The following is a 21,409-nucleotide window of genomic DNA, read 5'->3' on the forward strand; positions in this document are numbered from 1 at the left end:
GATTTACGCCGTGGATGCCTTCCGAAAACATGCGTTGCCAGGGAAAAAATTTTGGTCACCCGAACTTAACTTCACCTTCACCGAAGTACATATCAGACAAACTTAAGCACCCTTAAGTACACACTGAAGTATACTTCCATCACAGAGCGAAACACGTGAGACCGAGAGATAAAGTGACGCGGCATCTACTGTGTGATTGCCATGTTGTCGGTTCTCCACGAACGGGTTATGCTTCCACACTCGCAGACAGTGCCCCACTGTATTTTTAAAAATTCACAATGTGGACGACAGTGCTGTACATAAAAAAATTTCAAACAACGAACAACGGAACCGTGAAATTAAAGAACCGTGTAATCCGAAGCCTCGACCTTTGGCGGTTGACACGAGCTGGTGGAATTTGAGTTTCCGCCCGCCTTCACCGGGTTACACTCTCACAGAAGGGGAGAGGCCTGAATGCGGTTTGGCTACCTTGTGTGTCGTCAACCCACCAAAAAGCTGTGTCGGACTGCTGCTTGCAAACTTTTCATCGTTGGTGAGCCCTTCAGAAAAAAAGTTTGCCAACGGCTCCATTCAGGTTCTCCAACTCTTCATGATGAGATGTCACTCTTGAAGTGCCTGGAATAAAATTGGAAACGGGGTGAGTTGGCAATGGCATTTGCACAGGAAGGTGTCAACAAAATAAAATGGAAGGAGGGGAAAGGGCGGGTGGAGACAACTTTGGGGACTAAGGTTTATTGAACAACAAGGTACTGATACTCTGGGTCCCCCACCTTCTGGGTGGTATGAGGAATAGATATCTGCAATATGAAAGCCAAATGCTCAGGTTTGCAAGCCAAGTTTTGAAATATCTCGGATGCAAGCCAAGTTGCCGAGATGGTTGCCATGGTAACAATTCAGCCAATTAGCGCCGTGATCTCATCCGGTTGAGATAATGTCATGAGGAGTATATATCTGCAGAATGAAAGTTAAATCTTCAACAGTTTTTGAACTAACACGAAGAAAAAAACAGCACATGGACGGATGATCGGCCGGTCAGACGGAGCTCATTTTAATGTCGCTCGTCTTCGGCCTTGTCGGAGGGGCGGGGGACAAAAAAGGCAGAACAAAGGCAAAATTGAGTGCAAAGGGTGACAAAGGGAAGGGAAGGTCGAATTTATCGCAAGAAGCAAAATAACTGAGACTCACCTGGTTCCGTAGGGAAAGAGCTCATGAGGCGCGACAAGAGGCCCTGGACCGCACGGAGCACCTTGGTGTCATGGGAGATCATGCATGCGCCGAGACCCCGTTGTAGTGGCTTGAAGATGGCAGGAACTGTGCGCTTGGAGGTAGCACCGTCAGCAGAAAGGACAACACCTCAAGGCCCGTACACACCTTGACCAGGTCAGCCTGCGCACCTTGTTCCTGGAGAAATATTCATGACACACCTGTGCAAAAGAATCACGTAAAAGAATGTGAGATGACCCGTCAGATCATCGAACTCACGACAGTCATGAGCAGTTTGTCGAACCACTGAAGCTTGAGCTCGGCACCGTGCCCCACGCTGGACTTCAGAGCGATTTGGAGTAGTGTCATGGAGCGACGAGACAACAGTTCCCCCCATAGAGCCCAACACAGGATTCTGGTGTTTCACCTGCAGCACATGGCAAGGTCTTTTGAACCAAAAAAAAAAAAACTGCATCTTGGGAAATTAAGTTGAGAGCTAAATTCGCATTCCTCCATTTAAACATCTCAGTGATCTTCAAAAGGAACACAACACTTCACTCCATATTCTTTTGTTAACAATCTAATAGTTTAGTCCGCATGAGTTGGCCAGAACGACAAAACTATGGTATCTCCTCCCTGGTCTATAACCTCTTTAGTGGCCCCTCGAGTTAACCTGATCACATCAGATCATCAAAAAGTGGGCTGTTGTGATAAAACACATTGGAATCATGAAAATGGTGCGATGCTGAATTCGAGATAAGCATTGTGGTACCTGGCAAGCAATACGTATCAAGAAGTTGATCACCGCGTCTGTATATTGTTTGTCCATTGTCTTGCTGGACTGCTGTTTGTGGGGTCCAGCCGGGTTACGGACCACAGCCTGAGCGAAACAAAGCGCACGGTGTGGAGAGATCACAATTAAGGGGTCAGAAACCACGATCAGGTCCACGTCAATCAAATTCATCATCACATCAACGTCAGCTTCTTCTTGCTTCCCATGGCCATTTGAATACCTCAACCGACGTCCTGTTGAGTTCATCCAATGTGCGACTTTCACTGCCATCGCTCATTCAGAGATTGCAGACAAAAAATTTTATCATTAAACAAAATTAAACAAGAAAAAGAGCAATCAGAGATTGCAGACCCTCAGCAGGTCTTGTTGTGTGGTTCATTGTGAGTAGCGTTTGTGTACTGGTGTGTTACGTCATGAATAAGAGACGTAATTAGAACTGCCACATTATATATATATATATTTTTTATAAATATTTAATTGAATTTAGAATGGGATTAAAATAAATTCAATTCAAAATCAAATGGAAGACCAAATAGGTACGAGTCCTGCATTGGAGTCATCAGAAGGAACCCGAACAAGCAAAAAAGCAAAGATGACGTCATCAGGATTTACAAAGTCTAATCACGTCTAATCTGACTTACATCACGTCCAATCTCACCACTCACCACACCAGTCACAGCACGGAACGGCTTCACAAACCTGCACCACACCACCAATCGCACTCGAACTTTGGCTCGTCCCCGGCATCGCGGCTTCACCTCCATCCGCTGAGTTTGGATCTCCAGCACGAGCACTGCCAACACCACCGAGAACATGACGACAACAACATGTGGAGAGAGGCGTGTTGGATGAGCAGTGCGGAGAACTGCAGCAACGCGATGCGCAGGACATCCGGCATGTCCCCTTGTCTCTCTGGCTCCAGCATCTGCGCAATACAAGAGGGTATGGTGGAATGCAACGCAGATGAGAGTGAGGAATCCAAAACTATGGCCAATTAGTCAGCCAGAATTCTTGGAAGAACATTCACAAAATGATCTGGATGGAACATAAAATTACAAAGCGAGGCTCGCAAGATGGTGTCGATGATGGCAAAAGGCAGCGGAAGAGGTCATCATGACCTCCACCGAGGAATGTGGACAGAGGTCGTGTTTTCACACCTGTCTTGCTCGTCTGTCTGTCTGTGAACAGGATATCTCAAAAAAAAGTTGTGGACAGTTTATGACAGAACGAGGTGGATGGAATTGATTGGCTCGGTGACAGAAACAAGACGATTCGATTTTGGTTCCGGTCCGAATCCAGATCCGGTCTATCAGTGGGAAGCAAAACGTAAACTCTTCAGCCTGGCGGAGGTACACGCTCTGCCGAGTGCTGGTCTAGTGTTCGTATGTAACCTGCGGCTGCTGGTTGCATCTCTTCTGGGAGCGCAGGTGTGTCGCTGATGCAGTGCCCCTGTTTCAAGGGAAGGTGGAACTCATTTTGCCAACCTCAGAAGAACGACAGGCTGAGTCAACCCACCTGGCTCGAACTCAAGACCCTCGACTCTTAAGCCAGCCACCTGGACCATTAAGCCAACACCAGGCTTTGTGTTTGAGGTTAAACTTCCATATACATGGGATTTGCCTGTTTAGTGCTCCCCTCTGAGCACCGAGCTGAGAATGTCATGATCCCAGGTTCAAATCCTTACACTGTGTTGATTTGTCCATTGTCTTCGAATATCCTTCTGATATATATATATATATATATATATATATATATATATATATATATATATATATATATATATATATATATATATATATATATATATATATATATATATATATATATATATATGAAAGTGGTCTGTCCTCTGATGTTTCCTCATATCCATGTCCTCCTAACATTTATACAATTGCATCGTGTGTGTGTGTGTGTGTGTGTGTGTGTGTGTGTGTGTGTGTGTGTGTGTGTGTGTTCGAGGGAGGGCTTACCTTGCTGATAAAGATGCTGCTGAAGCTCTCTGGACTGTCCCCCTCGGGATTAGCCGGGTCGAGCAACACCTCCACCTGTCCACGCTCCAAGCTGTGCTGGAAGGCGGGTATCAAAACGTGCTGGAGCGCTTTGGCCTTCAGCTCCTCGGGAAAGGATGAGTCCTGAAAGATTTCCACAAACTTGAAGAAGAGCAGGCGCTTGTGCTGCGCTGAGTATTGCCTCGGAAGCTCTTCCTCAAGGTAATCCTTGAGGAAGGACAAGTGGCAAAGGAATGGAGTCGTGAGGCCTCTGAGCAGCTGGAAGAGCAGGTCCGTCTGACCGTAGTGGTGTCTGATAAGAAAATAACGGCGGTGAGAAGTTTCACACCGAGATGGAGATGACGGAGGAAGACGGAGAATGGGAGTTCTACAGGTGGTTCAGTTGCGACCAAACCCAGAGGAGACCATTTCCACATACTTGCAGTAGTTGAGCAGGCAGAAAGCGAGCAGCTTGGGCTCCTTCCAATGTGGCGTGACAATGTGCTCTTTGCGATGCCCCTCCTGGAAGGCATCACCGATCCACACTCGACGCAGGTGGCTTGCCAATGCAGGCTGTCCCGGCAGCCATTTTTCATCGTACTTCACAATGACACTGATTACCTGTGGAAAAATAATTAATTGAATGGAAATAGATGAAAAATTGATGGATAAATAAAGGTCACGTGATCTGACCAAACTTTATTTGTGACAAGCAAGTTACAGCCCGTCGCTTCACTGATGGGAATATTAAGGGGGGGGCGGGGTTCGAGACTTGCGTTTGGTTGTCGGACTTGTAGAGAAAGGAAGGAGGGGTAGTGCAGGATCGAATGAAATGAGATACTTTAAAACAGCATGTCAATATAGCACGTGGAGACAACCCGGAGATGTGCATGGGGGGGTGGAGAGGGGAGGGGTTTGGGAGGAGGTAAGTGGGAGGGAAGGCAGCATGAGGGGAAGAGAAGGCAGCTCAAGCAGATGGTGGCGAACCCTATCAAGAATTATCCGAGCAAAGACCTTGCCCAGCACTGAGAACAGCACAACTGCAGTTGTTGCAGTGTTGGCGATCACCCTTCCCTTTCCAAAGAGGGACAACAAGGCCCCTCTTCCAATCAGTTGGGATGATGCCTGTGTCCCACCATAAACATGCGGCTCCACTGTGGATCGTTCAGTGAGCACTCCTTCATGAACAGCTGGAGTGTGTCCACCGGGTAGCGAGTCAGGAATTTGATCAACCGTTCTCTGAGGGGGCTTCCGGCCTGTGGAAAGTCACGCATCATGATAGCAAAAAAGGAAGAAGAAAAAAAAAAAGGAAAGTATGTCAAAATAATTGGGGTGGGGTGAAATAAAGGTCCGACGCTGTACGGTACAACAACAAAGGACCTTTGTTCAATCAAGCAAGCACAAACCTGGGCTGAAAACCCCAGGAGAGAATTCTCCTTTGATACTAATACCTACAACCACAACGGAACCCCTGAAACATGGTCTGACCTCAATCAGCATCACTCTTTCGATTTTCATAACGGCGTCCAGCACCGGTTTGACAAATCTCTGGGGAGCGGCCGGTGTCTGGTGCAACAGGGTGATGATGGATACACAGATCTTCATCTCCTGGGGACAGCGGGGAGGTGTGGTGGGAAGCCGGTAAGAAGTAGAAGTACAAGTTATATGAGCTTTTAAAAAATTCCATGAACGACATACATTGGAGTCCAAGAGTGCAAAGACATGGTAAAAAAAAAAAAAACGAGAGTAATTCGACTGCGCGCAGTCGACGGGGTATGCCTCCGCTTTCCCGCACAAACACTTTGAGAATTGACATATTTGACCCTTGACCTTTATCATATCTGGCCCAAAATCTAATCAGTTAATTGCCCTGTCAAACTTCACCTTTTTGCAAAGTTTGATGAAATCCTGTCCAATATTTCTTGAGTTCGGGCGTAAACAATAACATTTCAGAGTTTGACCTTGACCTTTGTCCCTTGACCTTTACCACATCTGGCCCAAAATCGAATAACTTAATTGAATAATACTGAATATTATATTGAGTATGAATAAAAAAAAAAAAACGAACATACATTTAAATATTTTATTTCAAATTATATTTGTATACCAGCAAATACAACCCGTCGATTGGGAGAGGGCTCGGAAGAGAGGGAGAGGGGTGGGTTAGGGGGTCAGAGAGGAAAATGGGTGCGAGAAGGAGAGGGGGGCAGGGTGTGATTCCGGCAGATGTGACATCCAGTTGAACGTTCATCCGAAGGACACAAACACATTGATGAATGACCCTGCCTGCCCAAACGCCGGGATGGCAGTTTATAGCTGGGTCGGGATGTGAACCCAGGCTACTGTCTCAAGCTAAAGAAGGACGAGGGACCCACCTGCTGATGCATCTTCACATTCATCCGATTCCAAGAGCCACAGAGACAACACACCGCAAAAGTACAGATGTGAAAGACCACAATAACAATGTATGTATGAATGATTGAATGAATGAATGTACGTGTTTCGTTCCCGTCTGGTGAGTTCACAAGGTGTACGTGATCTCAAACGATAGGCTCGACACCAATCACTTCCGGTTCCGGTTCTTGAGCTGCTCCACCAACCTTCTCAAAAACAAGTTTTCTCGGTCGTTTTTATTTGTATCTTGTTGTCTCCGTGTTTCCTGTGTGCTCCGAGTTCGGTTTCGTTTTAAAACTTGCGCCAATTGGCGAGTATTCGTCGGACTTTTCATTCCGGGTTCCTTGGGGCCTACCCCTGACCGTCGTCTGTGTGCACGATCGTGTTTCTTGTGTTTTCTCCTTGTTACTTTCAGCTTTGTATTTTCACCACAATCCCTTTTTTCCACTCCTTCAAATCCTCCCAACTACTGTCTCTGCCAAATGTCTTAAAAAAAAATTTAATCCCTTCTTCCCTTACTTACCTCCCGTAACCACGTGATTTCCTCTTCCTCTCTTCCTCTTCCTTGCCGATCCACCTTTACATTCCCACTTTGATCGTGAAGGTATTTGCCATTCACCTTCACGATCTTTGTCTTTTCAACCTTTTTCCTTTACTCCACCCCATCATCGATCCTGTACCTGAAAAGTCCAACTGTGACAGTGTTTCTTTCCTCCATCAATCTATAATTCCAGCAATCTGTGTGTGTGTATATGTGTGTGTGTGTGTGACCGCTGTTCCTCGCCAACCACTGGTCCGATGTAATTGAAACTTGCCAGGTATATTGCTGGGGACCTGAGTTTGTGCCTTTTCAAGGTTTGATATTAATCGGACAAGTGGTTCCCAAGTTATGGCCATTTATTTACCAAACCAATGACAGGACACGTTGCTGCGGAGGCGTGGCCGTTGGGGAAGAGATCCTCGGCCGCGTTCCCCATTACGGGTTACAATGTACGGACTTCCGGATCGTGATTACTAACGGTATTCCAATAATTTCTCGATTTCTTATGCGCATTTATAGATAAACACAATGTCCCAATGCAGTCGTCGTTTACGAGAGCGAAGGAACGGCCTGTGTAGTTGTTGTTTCTGGCACGTGGTTTGAATTTTTTTTTTGCACGTACGGCCACTCATGTACTGGCATGTACTCGTTCTCTAAACTCACCTTGATTCCACCCCTCCCCTCACGTCTTCAAATGTATCGTCTGACGTAAAATTTTTAAAATCACATTTTGCAATGCATGTTCGTGTGTTCCATCAATCGTGCCTTCTGTCCAAATTGAGTGGCAATTCACCCCACCTCCTTAAATCTACCTCCTCCTCACTCCTCCCCTGTTATACCTCCTCCCATCTTGCTCCTCTGCCTACCTCCTCTCTTAGCACCTCTCCACTGTCCTCTGCTTTACTAACAGCTCCTCCTCTGGTGTTCCAAACTGTGTGGTGTTTAAACATCTGTGGACTCTGTTCCAACACAACAGATATCTCGCTCTCTCAATCATTGCACTTCTCAAAATCTCCCTCATGCTCCAACTTTCCTCTCATCACACTTCCCCCTTTTCCCACCCCTTCAAATGTCCTTCCTCCCCTTGTCCGCTCCCGTCTTCACCATACCACGACCCGGGTTCATCCTTCCCCTATTCCCACCTCTCCCTCCTCCGCCATGGCCGTGATCTCTCTCTCTCTCTCTCTCTCTCTCTCTCTCTCTCTCTCTCTCTCTCTCTCTCTCTCTCTCTCTCTCTCTCTCTCTCTCTCTCTCTCTCTCTCTCTCATCGTCGTAAAAGCTTCCGTGTCACCCCTCCGTTTCAAATCAGCAGCCTGCTCCCTCTTCAAAGCAAACTTCACTCTCTTCCCCCTCCATGTATCCCCCACACCTTTCTCCCTCAAATCTCCCCCTCATCCTCCCCTTCAAATCTCTGCCCTCATTCCCACTTCTCAAAGTTGCGACCCCTCACATCCACAAAGCTTCCTCTTTCCCCTGCCCTTTCTCTTCCGTCTCATTCCTCTACCTCGTACAATCTTCTACTTCCCTCTACCCCCTCCCTTATTACTCCACATAGTGCCTCATTCCATCACCACATCGCCCTTTGTCCTCCTTCTCATCCAGCCCTCTCCCCAAGCTCTTCTGCAATATCCCACACACTGTCAACAGCTCACTCTACCTCCCACATTTTACCCTCCTCCTCCCATACCCCCTCGTGCAGCGAAAGCCTCCTCCCTCCCTCTTCCTAAACATTGTGGACCTCAAACATCCAGGACCATCGCTCTAACCCAACATCTCTCTCCATCCAGGTTGCCACTGACAAACCAGACATAATCTGTTTTACAGAAACTTTCCTCCTTCAAGATGTCTCTGACTCCTTATTTTCTCTCCCTGGTTTCTCCCTCCTCCGGTATGACAGACCTGAGCCTCGTCCTGGTGGAGAAACTTGTCCTGAAACAACTTGCCTTCGCCTCCTGAAAGGCAAATCCTTCTGAAGGCAATCTCAGTTCCGTCCACAAAGCTCGGAACAAATGTGTGTCTACCCTCAGGAGAGTCAGAAAAAAACATCTTTCTTATTTCAAGTCTGAACTCTCAAACCTCTCACCCTCCTCAAAATCCTGGTGGAATCTGGTTAAGTCTGTTTCTGGGGTATGTTCCCCCTCCATCCCCTCCCTTACCTCAAATGGCCGCACAGCTGACACCGCACGTGAAAAGGCTGAGTGCCGAAACTCCATGTTTGCTTCTAAATGTTGCCTCACAAACCCATCGCTTTTCTGTACCAACTTTACCCAGTCGCACCCAGCTGTTCCTGGACTTTGGGTCCTTTTCTCCTCACAAGGTGGAGAGCTTGCTGCCAAACCTCGACTCAGACAGATGATGCAACCGGTCCAGACGGCATCAGCCCACGTGTCCTAAATACCTGCTCCTCTGCTCTTGCTCACCCTCTCTCTGTTCTTTTCACCCACTCATTTGCTCAAGGTCATCTGCCATCTCCTTGGAAATCAGCAAACATTACCTCTCTGCATTAAAAAAGGTGCAAAAACAGATCCCTGCAACGACAGACCAATCAGCCTTCTCCCAAACATCAGCAAGGTTACGGAATCCATCATCGCTTCAGACATGAAATCCTTCCTCTTCTCCAATGTTCTGATTTCCGGGTTTCAGACCAGGTCACTCTTCCCTGGACATGCTGCTTCTGCTCTCCCAACAATGGATATAGATCCTCAATGCCAGGCATGAGATCAGAGCCAACTCCCCGAGACATATCACTAGCTTTGGATACGGTCTGGCATTCCGCACTGCTCACCAAACTCTCATCTTATGGTGTCCAAGGCAATCTTCACTCATGGCTTGCACTCAAAAAGAAACAAAAAAAAAACTTTCAAACCGTGAGCCACAATCGACAACCACACAGGTCGTTCCTTCGCTCTCGCGTTCTCGCGACAACCACACTTCCACACACACAGAGTTAATTAAAATCCAAATTAAAATCAAGTTTACCTCCCTGTCTTTGCTTGTCATGACATTCGCTGCCATGTAACCGTAACGGCCCGTGACGTCATCGTCGGCCGGCCGCGCACCGGCCTACGCAGCCACGCCCACGCAGCAACGTGTCATGTCATTGGTTGGTAAATAAATGGCCGCAGCAACGTGTCATGTCATTGGTTGGTAAATAAATGGCCGCAGCAACGTGTCATGTCATTGGTTGGTAAATAAATGGCCATAACTTGGGAAGCACTTGTCCGATTAATATCAAACCTTGAAAAGGCACATCCTCAGGTCCCCAACAATACACCTGGCAAGTTTCAATTAGATCGGACCAGTGGTTGTCGAGAAACAGCGGTCACAGACATACAGACAGACACACACACATTGCTGGAATTATAGATAGACAATCAAAATTCTCAATATTGCTCTTGTCACTTGACTTTGTGAGAAAACTGAGTCTGCCTGAGGCTTCTCGCCAAGCTGTCAAACCACAGTTTCAATCACACCAGTACCAAATAAATCTCATAATTTTGGGGTTTAAAGTGGACCCCACCACAAGCAAATGTGCAATCTCCAAAGGAATCTAGGCCAAGGGGGGGGAAAAAAAACAAACAAACAAAGCACGAGTAGTTTTGGCTTTTCCAGTACAGGAACTTTGTTTGGAACTGGTGGCCTTTGAAAACTTCACCAGCAACAACTTGCTCTGTGCTGGAAAAGCGTCCTCACTGATGACGTCCCATTGCACCTTGAAACGTCACATGAAAGCTCTCCTCGGCGTATAACAGGACAACATTTAAAGTTCCATGTAAGTGAGCTGTACATGTACATGTACTCGAGTTTTATGTGTTTCGATGCATTTTGGGTCCCAAGCAATGAAGTGTGCAGCCAAGCCGAGGGCTCCTACACCCAATCATTGACGCTCAAACTCACCGAGCCGTCAGTGCACTGTCCATCTTCATGAGCGAGCAGAACGACCTCCATCCATTTACAAAAAAATGTTTCTGTGGAACAACGATGGATGTGCAAAAGATGGAGAAAAAGGAAAGGTTTCGAGTTCAACAATGCAGAAGAAGACTTTCATCCTGAGCATTGGACCATAAAGCTCTTACATGCACCAGATACAGGACAGGAAGTGAGATGGACGGAGGGATGTGTCGTGAATACATCGACAGCAGATGGAATCGGGCCGCATCTCACCATTATCTTATTGCGGACCTTGTCGTCGAGAGAGCTGGGGAAGAGACGAATGACCGACGCGAACCTGCATAGCACGTTGAGCGTCAAGCTCCGGTAGTCTCTGACCAGCATGAGCAATGGACGCATCAGGTTGTGGATGTGGTCCATCTCAACGGTTCTCTCTTCCAGAAACTGTTCCAACAAATAAGAGGAGTTTGTACAGGAACACACAAGTAGTGATGAAGAGACATTAAAGGAACAAGGTAAACGTACAATGGGACAACAGAATCCTTACATAGCACTTTGCTGACATAGCTGAGTGTGAAAATAAACTCGAAACATGGGATTCGTCCGAATTAAATCCGTACCTTCGCCATGGAAACCTCTCAAGCTTTCTGTAGCTCATCGTTGGTGGAATTCAAGGTCTTGAAAAGGACAGCAGTGATCTTTTCCCGCACATCCGGAAGGTAGTTGCAAGAAGCGAGGGCATCTGCATGCCAGTTCCACCACATGACGTTCAAAAGGTAGCTCCCAAATATATGACATTTCGGAATATTTCAGATAAGTTAGCGGAATGTTTGGGGCCAACTATTATTTACATAACGAAGAGAGGCGTGGGGGGTGGGGGGTGGGGCATTAAGATTCCACCATATTTGAGAACATGACAATTACATGGCTCCTACTTTTTCACTTGTAAAGAGACCAGCATTTCCAGCTGTCTTCCTCCTCCCTCAAGCATCGTCCCTAAATCCCAAGTTGTTCCTGGTCCGTGCGTACTGAGTGCGGCGAGACGCAGTGGCATGAGCGATGGTAGACTCTTGTAGCAAGGTAAACTGACGAGAGTTGCATCCTCCGCTTCACAAAGCCTCAACAACTGAAAAGGTGTGAGGTTAAAGATCTAAAGTCAGTGACACACATTTCTCGATGTGAGAGAGAGAGAGAGAGAGAGTAAAATGAACATGGAAGTGGTATAATGAAGACGTAAAGACTTAATATCACAATGCAGTAAAGGTACCTGGTTGAGCTCAACACACCTCGGAGAAGAAGTCCTTGTGCTCCAGGATATTGAGGTCCATGCTGAAGAGGCGAGGCTGCAAAGTTGTACAGAAAGTGTTTCCCTCCATGAGTCCGATCTGCACATTGGCAGGCACATGATGCTCGAGCACATGTTTCTTTGGAGGAATCATGTCCTGAAGCACCTGGGAGGAGAGAAGAATGGAAATTACCTGGACAATGGAAGATGTACAAAGGACAATCGGAATCCATGAATAACGAGAAGGGCATTCGGTGGAGCGCATACCTCCACCACGTAATGTCTGATGAGCGAGAACATATCGGGCCCAACACATTTTTCAATGAAATATCAGGCGATACCGTATACATGGTTTTTGGCCAAATCTCTCAATCGTAAAGAATCACTTTAAAAATTAAACAATTCTCGTACTTCGGATCTTCACCAAAATCGAATCAATTCGTCGTGGGCACACACCCAACGTCGCCACCAAGTTTCGTCCGAATCCGTCGACAACTTTTTGAGATATCGTCCTGTACGTCACATTTGGCCTTATCTCTCAATGGTGAAGAATCATTAAAAAAAAAAATTCTCGGAGTCAGATCCGGATCTTCACCAAGATCTAATCAGTTCGCCCTTGTCGCACACCCAACCTGTCCACCAAATTTCATCCGGATCCGTCCACAACTTTTTGAGATATCCTGTGCACAGACAGACAAACAAACAAACAAGCCGGTAGGCGGACATGGGTAGTCGACGACCCAATAGAACCTGACGCGATGGGCCCGTTCGGTGGTGAATGACCTGAGGATGAAGCACAAGAAAATTCATGATTCTAGCTTCAAGGGTTAATGCTGCAGATTGTTTTTGTCTTTCTTTTTGATTGGAACATGTCTTTCAACGTTGACAAATCTCACACTCTCACTGTGTCTCTCTGAAAGGACCGTTTAGAACCCCCCCTACCCCCCATCTGCTTTCTCAACAATCCTCTGGAAGAAGTCCTTTCTTTCAAGCTTCTGTGTCTCACTATCTGCCATGATCTTTCCTGGGAAAGCCACATTTCCAACCTGGCCTCCAAAGCCAGTCGTCGACTGGGAATCCTCCGTCGTGCAAAGTCCTTCCTCGGCCCACCTGAGCTCCTGACCAAATACAAAGCTTTCGTCCGCAGCCTGGTGGAGTACTGCTCTCCCCTCTGGGCTGGTGCTCCTGCCTCTCACCTTCCTCGGCTTCACATTGTGGAAACCAAGGCATTTCGGATCATTGGTATCTCCCGCAATGAGGCTGAGTCTTTGGGTCTCTCACTCTCTCACCGCAGGCAGGTCGGTGGTCTTTCTGTCTTCTACCGTCTCTTCTCCAGTCTTGCCACCCCCCATGCTCTTTCTGTGATATGTCCCGCCCCGCCATATTTCCGCAGGTTGCTCAAGGTCCGTCAACAACCCCCTTCTGGTAAAAACTACCAAAACCACGAATCACTGCTCACCTTTACCCTTTCATTCCTCTTTTTTCCCGCCTTTGGAATAAACTCCCACACTCTATTCAATCCCACTCTTCCATCCAAGGCTTCAAAACAGCAGTTCACCACCACCTGTTACCTTCCCCCATCCACAACCATGATCTTTTCTCCCCCCCCGTTAAGCCACCCTAATCCACCTCCTCCCTGCTTTCCTTCCTGAAACTCCCCGTAATATCCATCTTGTATTCCCCGTGTTCCGCGTCCAATCCCTCTCCCTTCCACAGATCTCCTAATGTCTCTGTTCCCCATTGTTTCGTCCTTCCCTCTCCCACCCCTCTTGTCTCATGCCCCCCCTTGATGTGTGATGTGCGTTACCTCTCATACGAGCCTCGACACGGTATAGAAAATAAAACATTTTCAACCGTACCTGAAAGATGTGAAGAGCTTGCAGAGCATACTTCACCAGTTTCATGAAGATTCGAGTCTCTTTCGGATGAAACTGTTTGTGTTCCGGTGCCTTATCTGTAAAAGACAGTGAGGACGAGAAAACAAGGAGTACCAAGTGAAATAGGCACCTGTAAACCCAAAACGTTACAATTTTTTAACCCAACTCTTCACTTCACTGAAATGAAACAGAAATCGTTGATATTTTAATACCAGTCACCAGAGACACCCAAAGTCCAGTCAACGAGCGGACCCCTTTCATCCATAAAAAATCATTCCACGAAGCAGACACAAACTGACTCGGTGCCGGGGATCCACCCCCGGTGGACTTGGGGGGGAACCGATGGTCCGAGCGATTGTTTTGACTCCCCAAACCAAAGTCTTCACGAGATCTCGACAATCGGCCACGCAAAAGCTCCGTTTGTCCCCAGGTTCGGAAGTGGTGCGCCCTGTGCCACGTCCCACTACTCGGGGTGAAGCAGCGGACGATGGGCCTGGAGTTGTGGGAGTCGGAACAGCAGAAGTCGAGGTTGGAGTCGTGGCTGACGTTGTGGAAGGTGGCAACATCTCGCGGAGGACTGCGAGGAGAGCTCAGCGTGGAGCTTGCACCGCTTTAAAATCGCTGGCAACTGGTTCTTGCTGATCGAGTGAAACTTCAGCACAAAAACCTGTCAGGTGTTGTGACAGAGAGGAAGAGAAAACGAGGAGGACAGCACGGCAATCACTCACGCAATCAACTCATGCAATTTTGTGCAACCAATGCGTTCGCAGCTTGGAATGACCCAAAGTCCAAAATCTTAATGATCAATTCAACATTCCCTCCATTTTTTATGAGCCATCCAATATGCAAATGTCCTTTAAAACAGAACAAAAAAAACTACCTCGAGCATTCTGAGCAGCAATTCGCGCCCATTGCCGCCCTCCTGCTCACTGCGAGCACGGATACAATCCCACGAGGTTCAGCAGGAGCTTGCACGACAATGTCTGGGTTCTGATGAGAAGGGTATCGTCATCGATGTTCCGAGCGAAGACGCGCACAGCTCATGTCAGCTCTGACAGTGGCAGATGTTTGCGCACACGGTGCACTCGATCTGCCAAGTTGCGAAAAGCCAATGGTCTGCAAGAAGAGTGTTATCGGGCGACGTTGAGAGGTTAAAACAGACATAATGACCATAACTGACTCTGTGCATGTCCAAAGCCCTTACCGGAGTGTCTTTCCAACAGTGAACCCCGAGCCAATCAAGATGGACTCATCAAAAAGCTTGTCCATCTGGGGAATGAACTCTGAGGGTTTCAAGAGGGTGAAAAGTAAAAATCAGAAACGTTCGGGAGGATAAACTTTTACACTTTTCATGCTGAATGTATTGGCATCGTGTGGAATTATTAATGTTGGATTGCGGCTCATCCAGGACGTTCAAAATGACGTGTGAATGCTAACGAGTGGGTTCGCACACGCGCTGCGTGTGCATTTCCCATGACCCGTGTCCGCTCGTCGGGGCATCATGGCTGTTGTGTTCCTGGATGCAAATCGGACTCATGACAATGTAGGAAATATGACAAAAGAGCAGCGGCACCCGGCATTGCCCTGTGGGTACCTGTTGTTGCCCGATGGGTACCCGGCATTAACCAATGCACACCTGGCGTTGCCCGGTGTGTACCCGGTGTCTCCCTATTGGTTTCCGGAGTTGCCCGGTGCGTACCCGGCATTGTGGGGACTTAGAACACTTCCCCACACCCACTAAGGAATGGTCCCCAACATCTCCGTCGGACTGCACTGCAGCCAACACCAGGAGGAGAATTTAATGATCATTTTTATGGACCAGTTCACCCCGGAAAGGAAACATCCACCTACACGTGTTTCAGGCTTGTTGGCCTTCGTCAGCATGGAGCAGAAGGTCCTCCCCGGAGTGAGTACAATCCTCAGAGATGGAGGAGGCTGTAGCCCTGCACATCATCATTATCTTGCGGGTGTGGCTGAGACAAACAATAAGCGCATTCCCAATTAGTAGAGCCCATGCCAATGTTTGCCAGAAGAGCCTTTTGAAAATTTAACTTGTTCCTCGCGACCCCCAGCACTGTTTTGTATACCATAGAGAGGTTAACGTGTGGCAGGCATTTCTTGTTCGTCTGCTGGTTGAGCACTTGATATACATACATATATATATATATATATATATATATATATATATATATATATATTGTTACGGAAATGGCCCTTATTGGACTACTAAATATAGGATTAGCTCAGATCCCCCATGAAATGCATGTAAAGCGAAGTTGTATGGTAAAATGGACGTTACATGTGTCTCGGGAGGTGAAGGAGGCTGTTTTGTTGTCTGAGCGGTGGTGGTGGAACAAGGGCGCCCTCTTCTTCCTCCCCTCTACGGACGATAGGCCTCGCCCAGTCGGCTGGGAGGGTGTGGCCAAGGGGAGGAGGTGGAGCTAAGGGGAGGAGCGAGTCGGCTTCGCCGAGAGAGGCGTGCTCGTGGAACGAGCGAAGGAGAAACGAAAGGAAAAAGGTGTTCTCAGTTTGGAAAACTGCAGTAGCTGAGAGAAGGCGTCCTCGTGTGTCGAAGGAGCGAACAAAGGCTTCGTGAAAAGAGAATAGTGTTTGGAGAACAGTCGCTCTCGAGAGGGTGCTCGTGTTTTGAAGCGAGCGAACGTAAGAGAGGCTGCCTGCACGTCGAATCGGCGATCGACTCTACGGAAAGAAAAGGTGATTAGACAGAGAGAGAGAGAGAGAGAGAGAGAGAGAGAGAGAGAGAGAGAGAGAGAGAGAGAGAGAGAGAGAGAGAGAGAGAGAGAGAGAGAATGAGAGAGAGAGAGAGAGAGAGAGAGAGAGAGAGAGAGAGAGAGAGAGAGAGAGAGAGAGAGAGAGAGAGAGAGAGAGGAACTGAGAGGACGAAGTGGAAGTCGGGCTTCGAGGCGAGAAGGCAGGAGAGGAGACGCCGGAGCCTCTGACGGTCCATGCTCACACCAATGGCTTGTCACGTTTGCGGATCTGCTTGCCTGGCACCTCGATTTGGGCCTTGTCTGGAGAACAGGCCAGGCCTGGATTTGTATGCTGGACCGTGAGAGAGATCGGCCTAGGCCCATCGTTGACATTGCGCGGGGCTGGAACGCGCTTAGGAGGTCGTGCGCACGCGGTGACTTGAGCTGGGAGTTCGAATCCGTGGACATCCGCCTGTTGCGAGCGACATTCGTGCTTTTGTCACTGTCCTCTCGTCCATGAGACATCACCAAGTACTCTGCCTTGCATGCATGCTGTGTGTCTGCCTGTCTTTGTCTGCACATTGTTTAAGGCAGATTTTGGTCGCGACCCCCTCGAAACCTGCAGTCCGTGGTTCCCTAGTTAAGAACGGGTTGAAGATTGTTCATAAAACCATTGTCGTGAATTTTGCTTGTGTTGTGATCCCCGATGTTCCCCAATAAATCTGGTTAATTCGTATGAAGTTGCCGCTATGGATTAATTCATGTCGCGTCGAGGAACGATCCGTTCGATTGGCATATAAAACCAAAAATGGTTACAGACAGGCAGAAAACGCTCGGCGTCTGACACAACCAGTCTGTAAACAGGGGTTCTATTTCCCCAACTGGCAAGGTGCAAGGATTACGTTGGTATCGCGATTGAAGGCGCGTGACCCGAGGCCTGTGCTGAGCTGGCCTGCGTTATAGATCCCGGAGACGGCTGGAGTGGGTTGAGAATCCCTCCGTCGCTGAATCCTTAACAATATATATATATATATATATATATATATATATATATATATATATATATATATATATATATGTAATAAAGAAAGTCCCACCCACATCTCTCACTTGTGAATGGAGAGAAGAGCCAATCAGCTCTCACCTAATCAACTAAGCCCAGGTGGCTCGGATTACAGAAATAAATTCACACCTCCCATGCTCCTCCAGCCGAAACCGCTGCGTAAAACAACCAGGAAGGCCGACACAAGGTAAGCGCTATGCTGTATCAAAACCTTCCCAGAGTTCCTCCACAGCTGTAAAGGCATTCACACGTCGTCCACACATGAGAATCCCAATGCTACACACCCCCTCAGCTACCCGACCGGTTTCATCGCTTTCTGGTTTCAGCTGGAGGAGCATGGGAGGTGTTAATATGTTTCAAAAATCCTAGCCACCTGGGCTGAGTTGATTTGATGAGAGCTGATTGGCCATTTCCTCCATTCACAGGTGAGAGACGTGGGTTGGTCTTTATTTATACATTGACTGCTTTTGACATTTGCATGTGGTACATGTTTGGGAGCCTCATTGGTGTGTGTGTGTGTGTGTGTGTGTGTGTGTGTGTGTGTGTGTGTGTGTGTGTGTGTGTGTGTGTGTGTGTGTGTGTGTGTGTGTGTGTGAGATTGACCCCTTCCACACTCTTCCAGCCGAAGTAGCTGCATAAAGCAACCCAAGAAGACCCACACAAGATAAGTGCTGAAGGAACTCTGGGAAGGGTTCGAAACAGCGTCGCACTCGCCTTGTGTAGGTCTTCTTGGGTTGCTTTATGCAGCTACAAGAGTGTGGGAAGGGTCATTCATTTATATAATCCTCGCCACTTTCATATGTTGGATTTAAACCAGTTACTCTTGCAACATGCCTGATTGTAAAGACCAGGTCCATGACAGCTTTATAAAACCCACGTATCTCGCTGGCACCTGAAGAACCTCAAACCCACCGGTGTTGCTGTCCATGATGATGCAAAAATGCCGCAGCCATGTCTTCACCAGGCTTGCCTGTTCCAAGATGATGGTTTCCGTCGGCCCAGAGAGCTCCATGTTCGGCTCTGCACACAACGTAACCCCACAAACTCAGGTCGATTCATTGAAACAGGTGAATGTAGAGCAGGACATCGACATTGGCTCTGAATTCCCGAGATGAACGACACCTTTAGGCACAGGGCGCGGACGGCGAAACAAACCAAGAAACACGGAACGAACCTCAAAGCACACGATGCCAGGCAAAGAATCAGGCACAATAATTCATTCATTATTCCTTCTAAATCAATCATTCATTCATTCATTACTCCTTCTAAATCAATGATTCATTCATTATTCCTTCTAAATCAAAAATTCATTCATTAACCCTTATCAATCAAAAATTCATTCATTATTCCTTCTAAATCAATAATTCATTCATTATTCCTTCTAAATCAATACTTCATTCATTACCCCTTATAAATCAAAAATTCATTCATCACTCCTAAATCAATAATTCATTCATTACTCCTTCTAAATCAATAATTAATTCATTGCCTGTTATAAATCAAAAATTCATTCATTTCTCCTAAATCAATAATTCATTCATTACTCCTTCAAAATCAATAATTAATTCATTACCCCTTATAAATCAAAAATTCATTCATTATTCCTACCCAAATCAAAAATTCATTCATTACTCCTTCTAAATCAATAATTCATTCATTATTCCTTCTAAATCAATCATTCATTCATTACCCGTTATAAATCAAAAATTCATTCATTTCTCCTAAATCAATAATTCATTCATTACTCCTTCAAAATCAATAATTAATTCATTACCCCTTATAAATCAAAAATTCATTCATTATTCCTACCCAAATCAATAATTCATTCATTACCCCTTATAAATCAAAAATTCATTCATTATTCCTTCTAAATCAATAATTCATTCATTACCCCTTACAAATCAAAAATTCATTCATTACTCATAAATCAATAATTCATTCATTATTCCTTCAAAATCAATAATTCATTAATTACCCCTTATAAATCAAAAATTCATTCATTATTCCTTCTAAATCAACAATTCATTCATTACCCCTTACAAATCAAAAATTCATTCATTACTCCTAAATCAATAATTCATTCATTACTCCTTCAAAATCAATCATTCATTAATTACCCCTTATAAATCAAAAATTCATTCATTACTCCTAAATCAATAATTCATTCATTACTCCTTCTAAATCAATAATTAATTCAAGATTCCTTCTACCTGGAGTGTGTTCCATGACCAATCAGCTTGTAGAGCGCTCGCCAAGTCGATTAAGCACTCAAACAAGCACTCCAACGAAACGGTTGATGAGGGACATGTGGCTTGGCAAGCGATAGCTTGCTGCTTGGTAATGGAACACACCCTTGATGATGGTTAACCAGCCGAGGTGAGCTCGTTGTTCGAGTGTTTACTCGCTCATTATTTATTTACTATTTCCATTACTCGCTCATTATTTATTTACTATTTCCATTATTCGCTCATTATTTATTTACTATTTCCATTACTCGCTCATTATTTATTTACTATTTCCATTACTCACTCATTATTTATTTACTATTTCCATTACTCGCTCATTATTTATTTACTATTTCTATTACTCGCTCATTATTTATTTACTATTTCCATTACTCACTCATTATTTATTTACTATTTCTATTACTCGCTCATTATTTATTTACTATTTACATTACTCACTCATTATTTATTCTCTATTTCCATTACTCACTCATTATTTATTCTCTATTTCCATTACTCGCTCATTATATATTTACTATTTCCATTACTCGCTCATTATTTATTTACTATTTCCATTATTTGCTCATTATTTGTTTACTATTTCCATTATTTGCTCATTATTTATTCTTCCCATCTAAGGCAATCAACCATCCACATTGCCTCTACTCTCCCACGACTTATTTTGTTCTCTTCTTTCTCATTCCGATCTTGAAGAGGAAACTCAAGTTCTGATCTTGCGTAAATTAAATCGAGGATTTCACAACTTGGTTCTCGATTTAAATCGTCCTCATTTTAACGTCGTACTGTAGAAAGCAAGAAGAAATATTTTATTTTAAACAAAACCACACCACCATGAACGAACACGCAGAACCTGTCACAAACATTGTTGGATAATTATTATTAAAAACCGACCTGGCAATCGAGAAAACAACACGAGAGAAAGATGAACGTTTCAACCGCCGGAAGGAAGGATTTTTACTTCCGGGTTACTTAAAAATTCGACGTCCGGCTCACCCCAACGACGAATCAAGTGAAATTACACATTGAAAACGAGATTTATCATTGCGATACCGAACATAGGTGTAAACACTACTCTTGTACCAGTAAAACCACAAAACGGTAACTGGTTTGGACGAGTCAAACGAGATTTCGGTACAAACACGTGACTTCCGGTGTTGCGACGAGGAACCCCCTCAGTTCAGGGAAGAACGTGTGGAATTTTCTCAAAACGACCAAGAAAAGGAAAACCATCTGTGACAAGTTTCACTACATATACAGAGGAAACGTTTAACCTCGTGTATATATTTATTTTCCTCTTCTCTTCATAAAAAACAACCAATCGAATGGAATACGCGACCTATACACCGCCCAAAGCAGCGGGAGCGTGGATCGGCAAGCAAATGGCACGGTTTAGATCACCTCCGGTTCGGCAAAAAAA

At 45.9% G+C, this 21,409-nt stretch overlaps 1 protein-coding gene across 16 annotated transcripts in view; it reads right to left on the reverse strand.

The window, feature by feature from the left end:
- Nucleotides 1-1,189: 1,189 nt before the first annotated feature.
- LOC147006763 (transformation/transcription domain-associated protein-like) overlaps nt 1,190-21,409 on the reverse strand; it is a 20,254-nt gene continuing 34 nt past the window's right edge. Inside the window, exons 1-16 of one of the 16 annotated variants that reach the window (XM_085867958.1) lie at nt 20,884-21,066; nt 18,659-18,766; nt 15,177-15,255; nt 14,853-15,088; nt 12,097-14,639; nt 11,746-11,936; nt 11,431-11,508; nt 11,084-11,254; nt 5,473-5,592; nt 5,121-5,240; nt 4,424-4,605; nt 3,967-4,297; nt 2,755-2,921; nt 1,976-2,083; nt 1,483-1,630; nt 1,190-1,401 (exon numbers count right to left, since the gene is read on the reverse strand). In XM_085867958.1, coding sequence (XP_085724084.1) covers nt 2,005-2,083; nt 2,755-2,921; nt 3,967-4,297; nt 4,424-4,605; nt 5,121-5,240; nt 5,473-5,592; nt 11,084-11,254; nt 11,431-11,439 — 1,179 coding nt within the window. In that variant the 5' untranslated portion in view covers nt 11,440-11,508; nt 11,746-11,936; nt 12,097-14,639; ... (2 more) ...; nt 18,659-18,766; nt 20,884-21,066 and the 3' untranslated portion in view covers nt 1,190-1,401; nt 1,483-1,630; nt 1,976-2,004. The other 15 variants (XM_085867957.1, XM_085867956.1, XM_085867955.1 and 12 more) reach the window with 15 other exon arrangements.

This window comes from Eptatretus burgeri, unplaced genomic scaffold (genome assembly GCF_056783735.1).
Source record: "Eptatretus burgeri isolate ZD-2024b unplaced genomic scaffold, Ebu_testis_v1 Ebu_testis_scaffold_3154, whole genome shotgun sequence".
Lineage (NCBI taxonomy): Eukaryota > Metazoa > Chordata > Myxini > Myxiniformes > Myxinidae > Eptatretus > Eptatretus burgeri.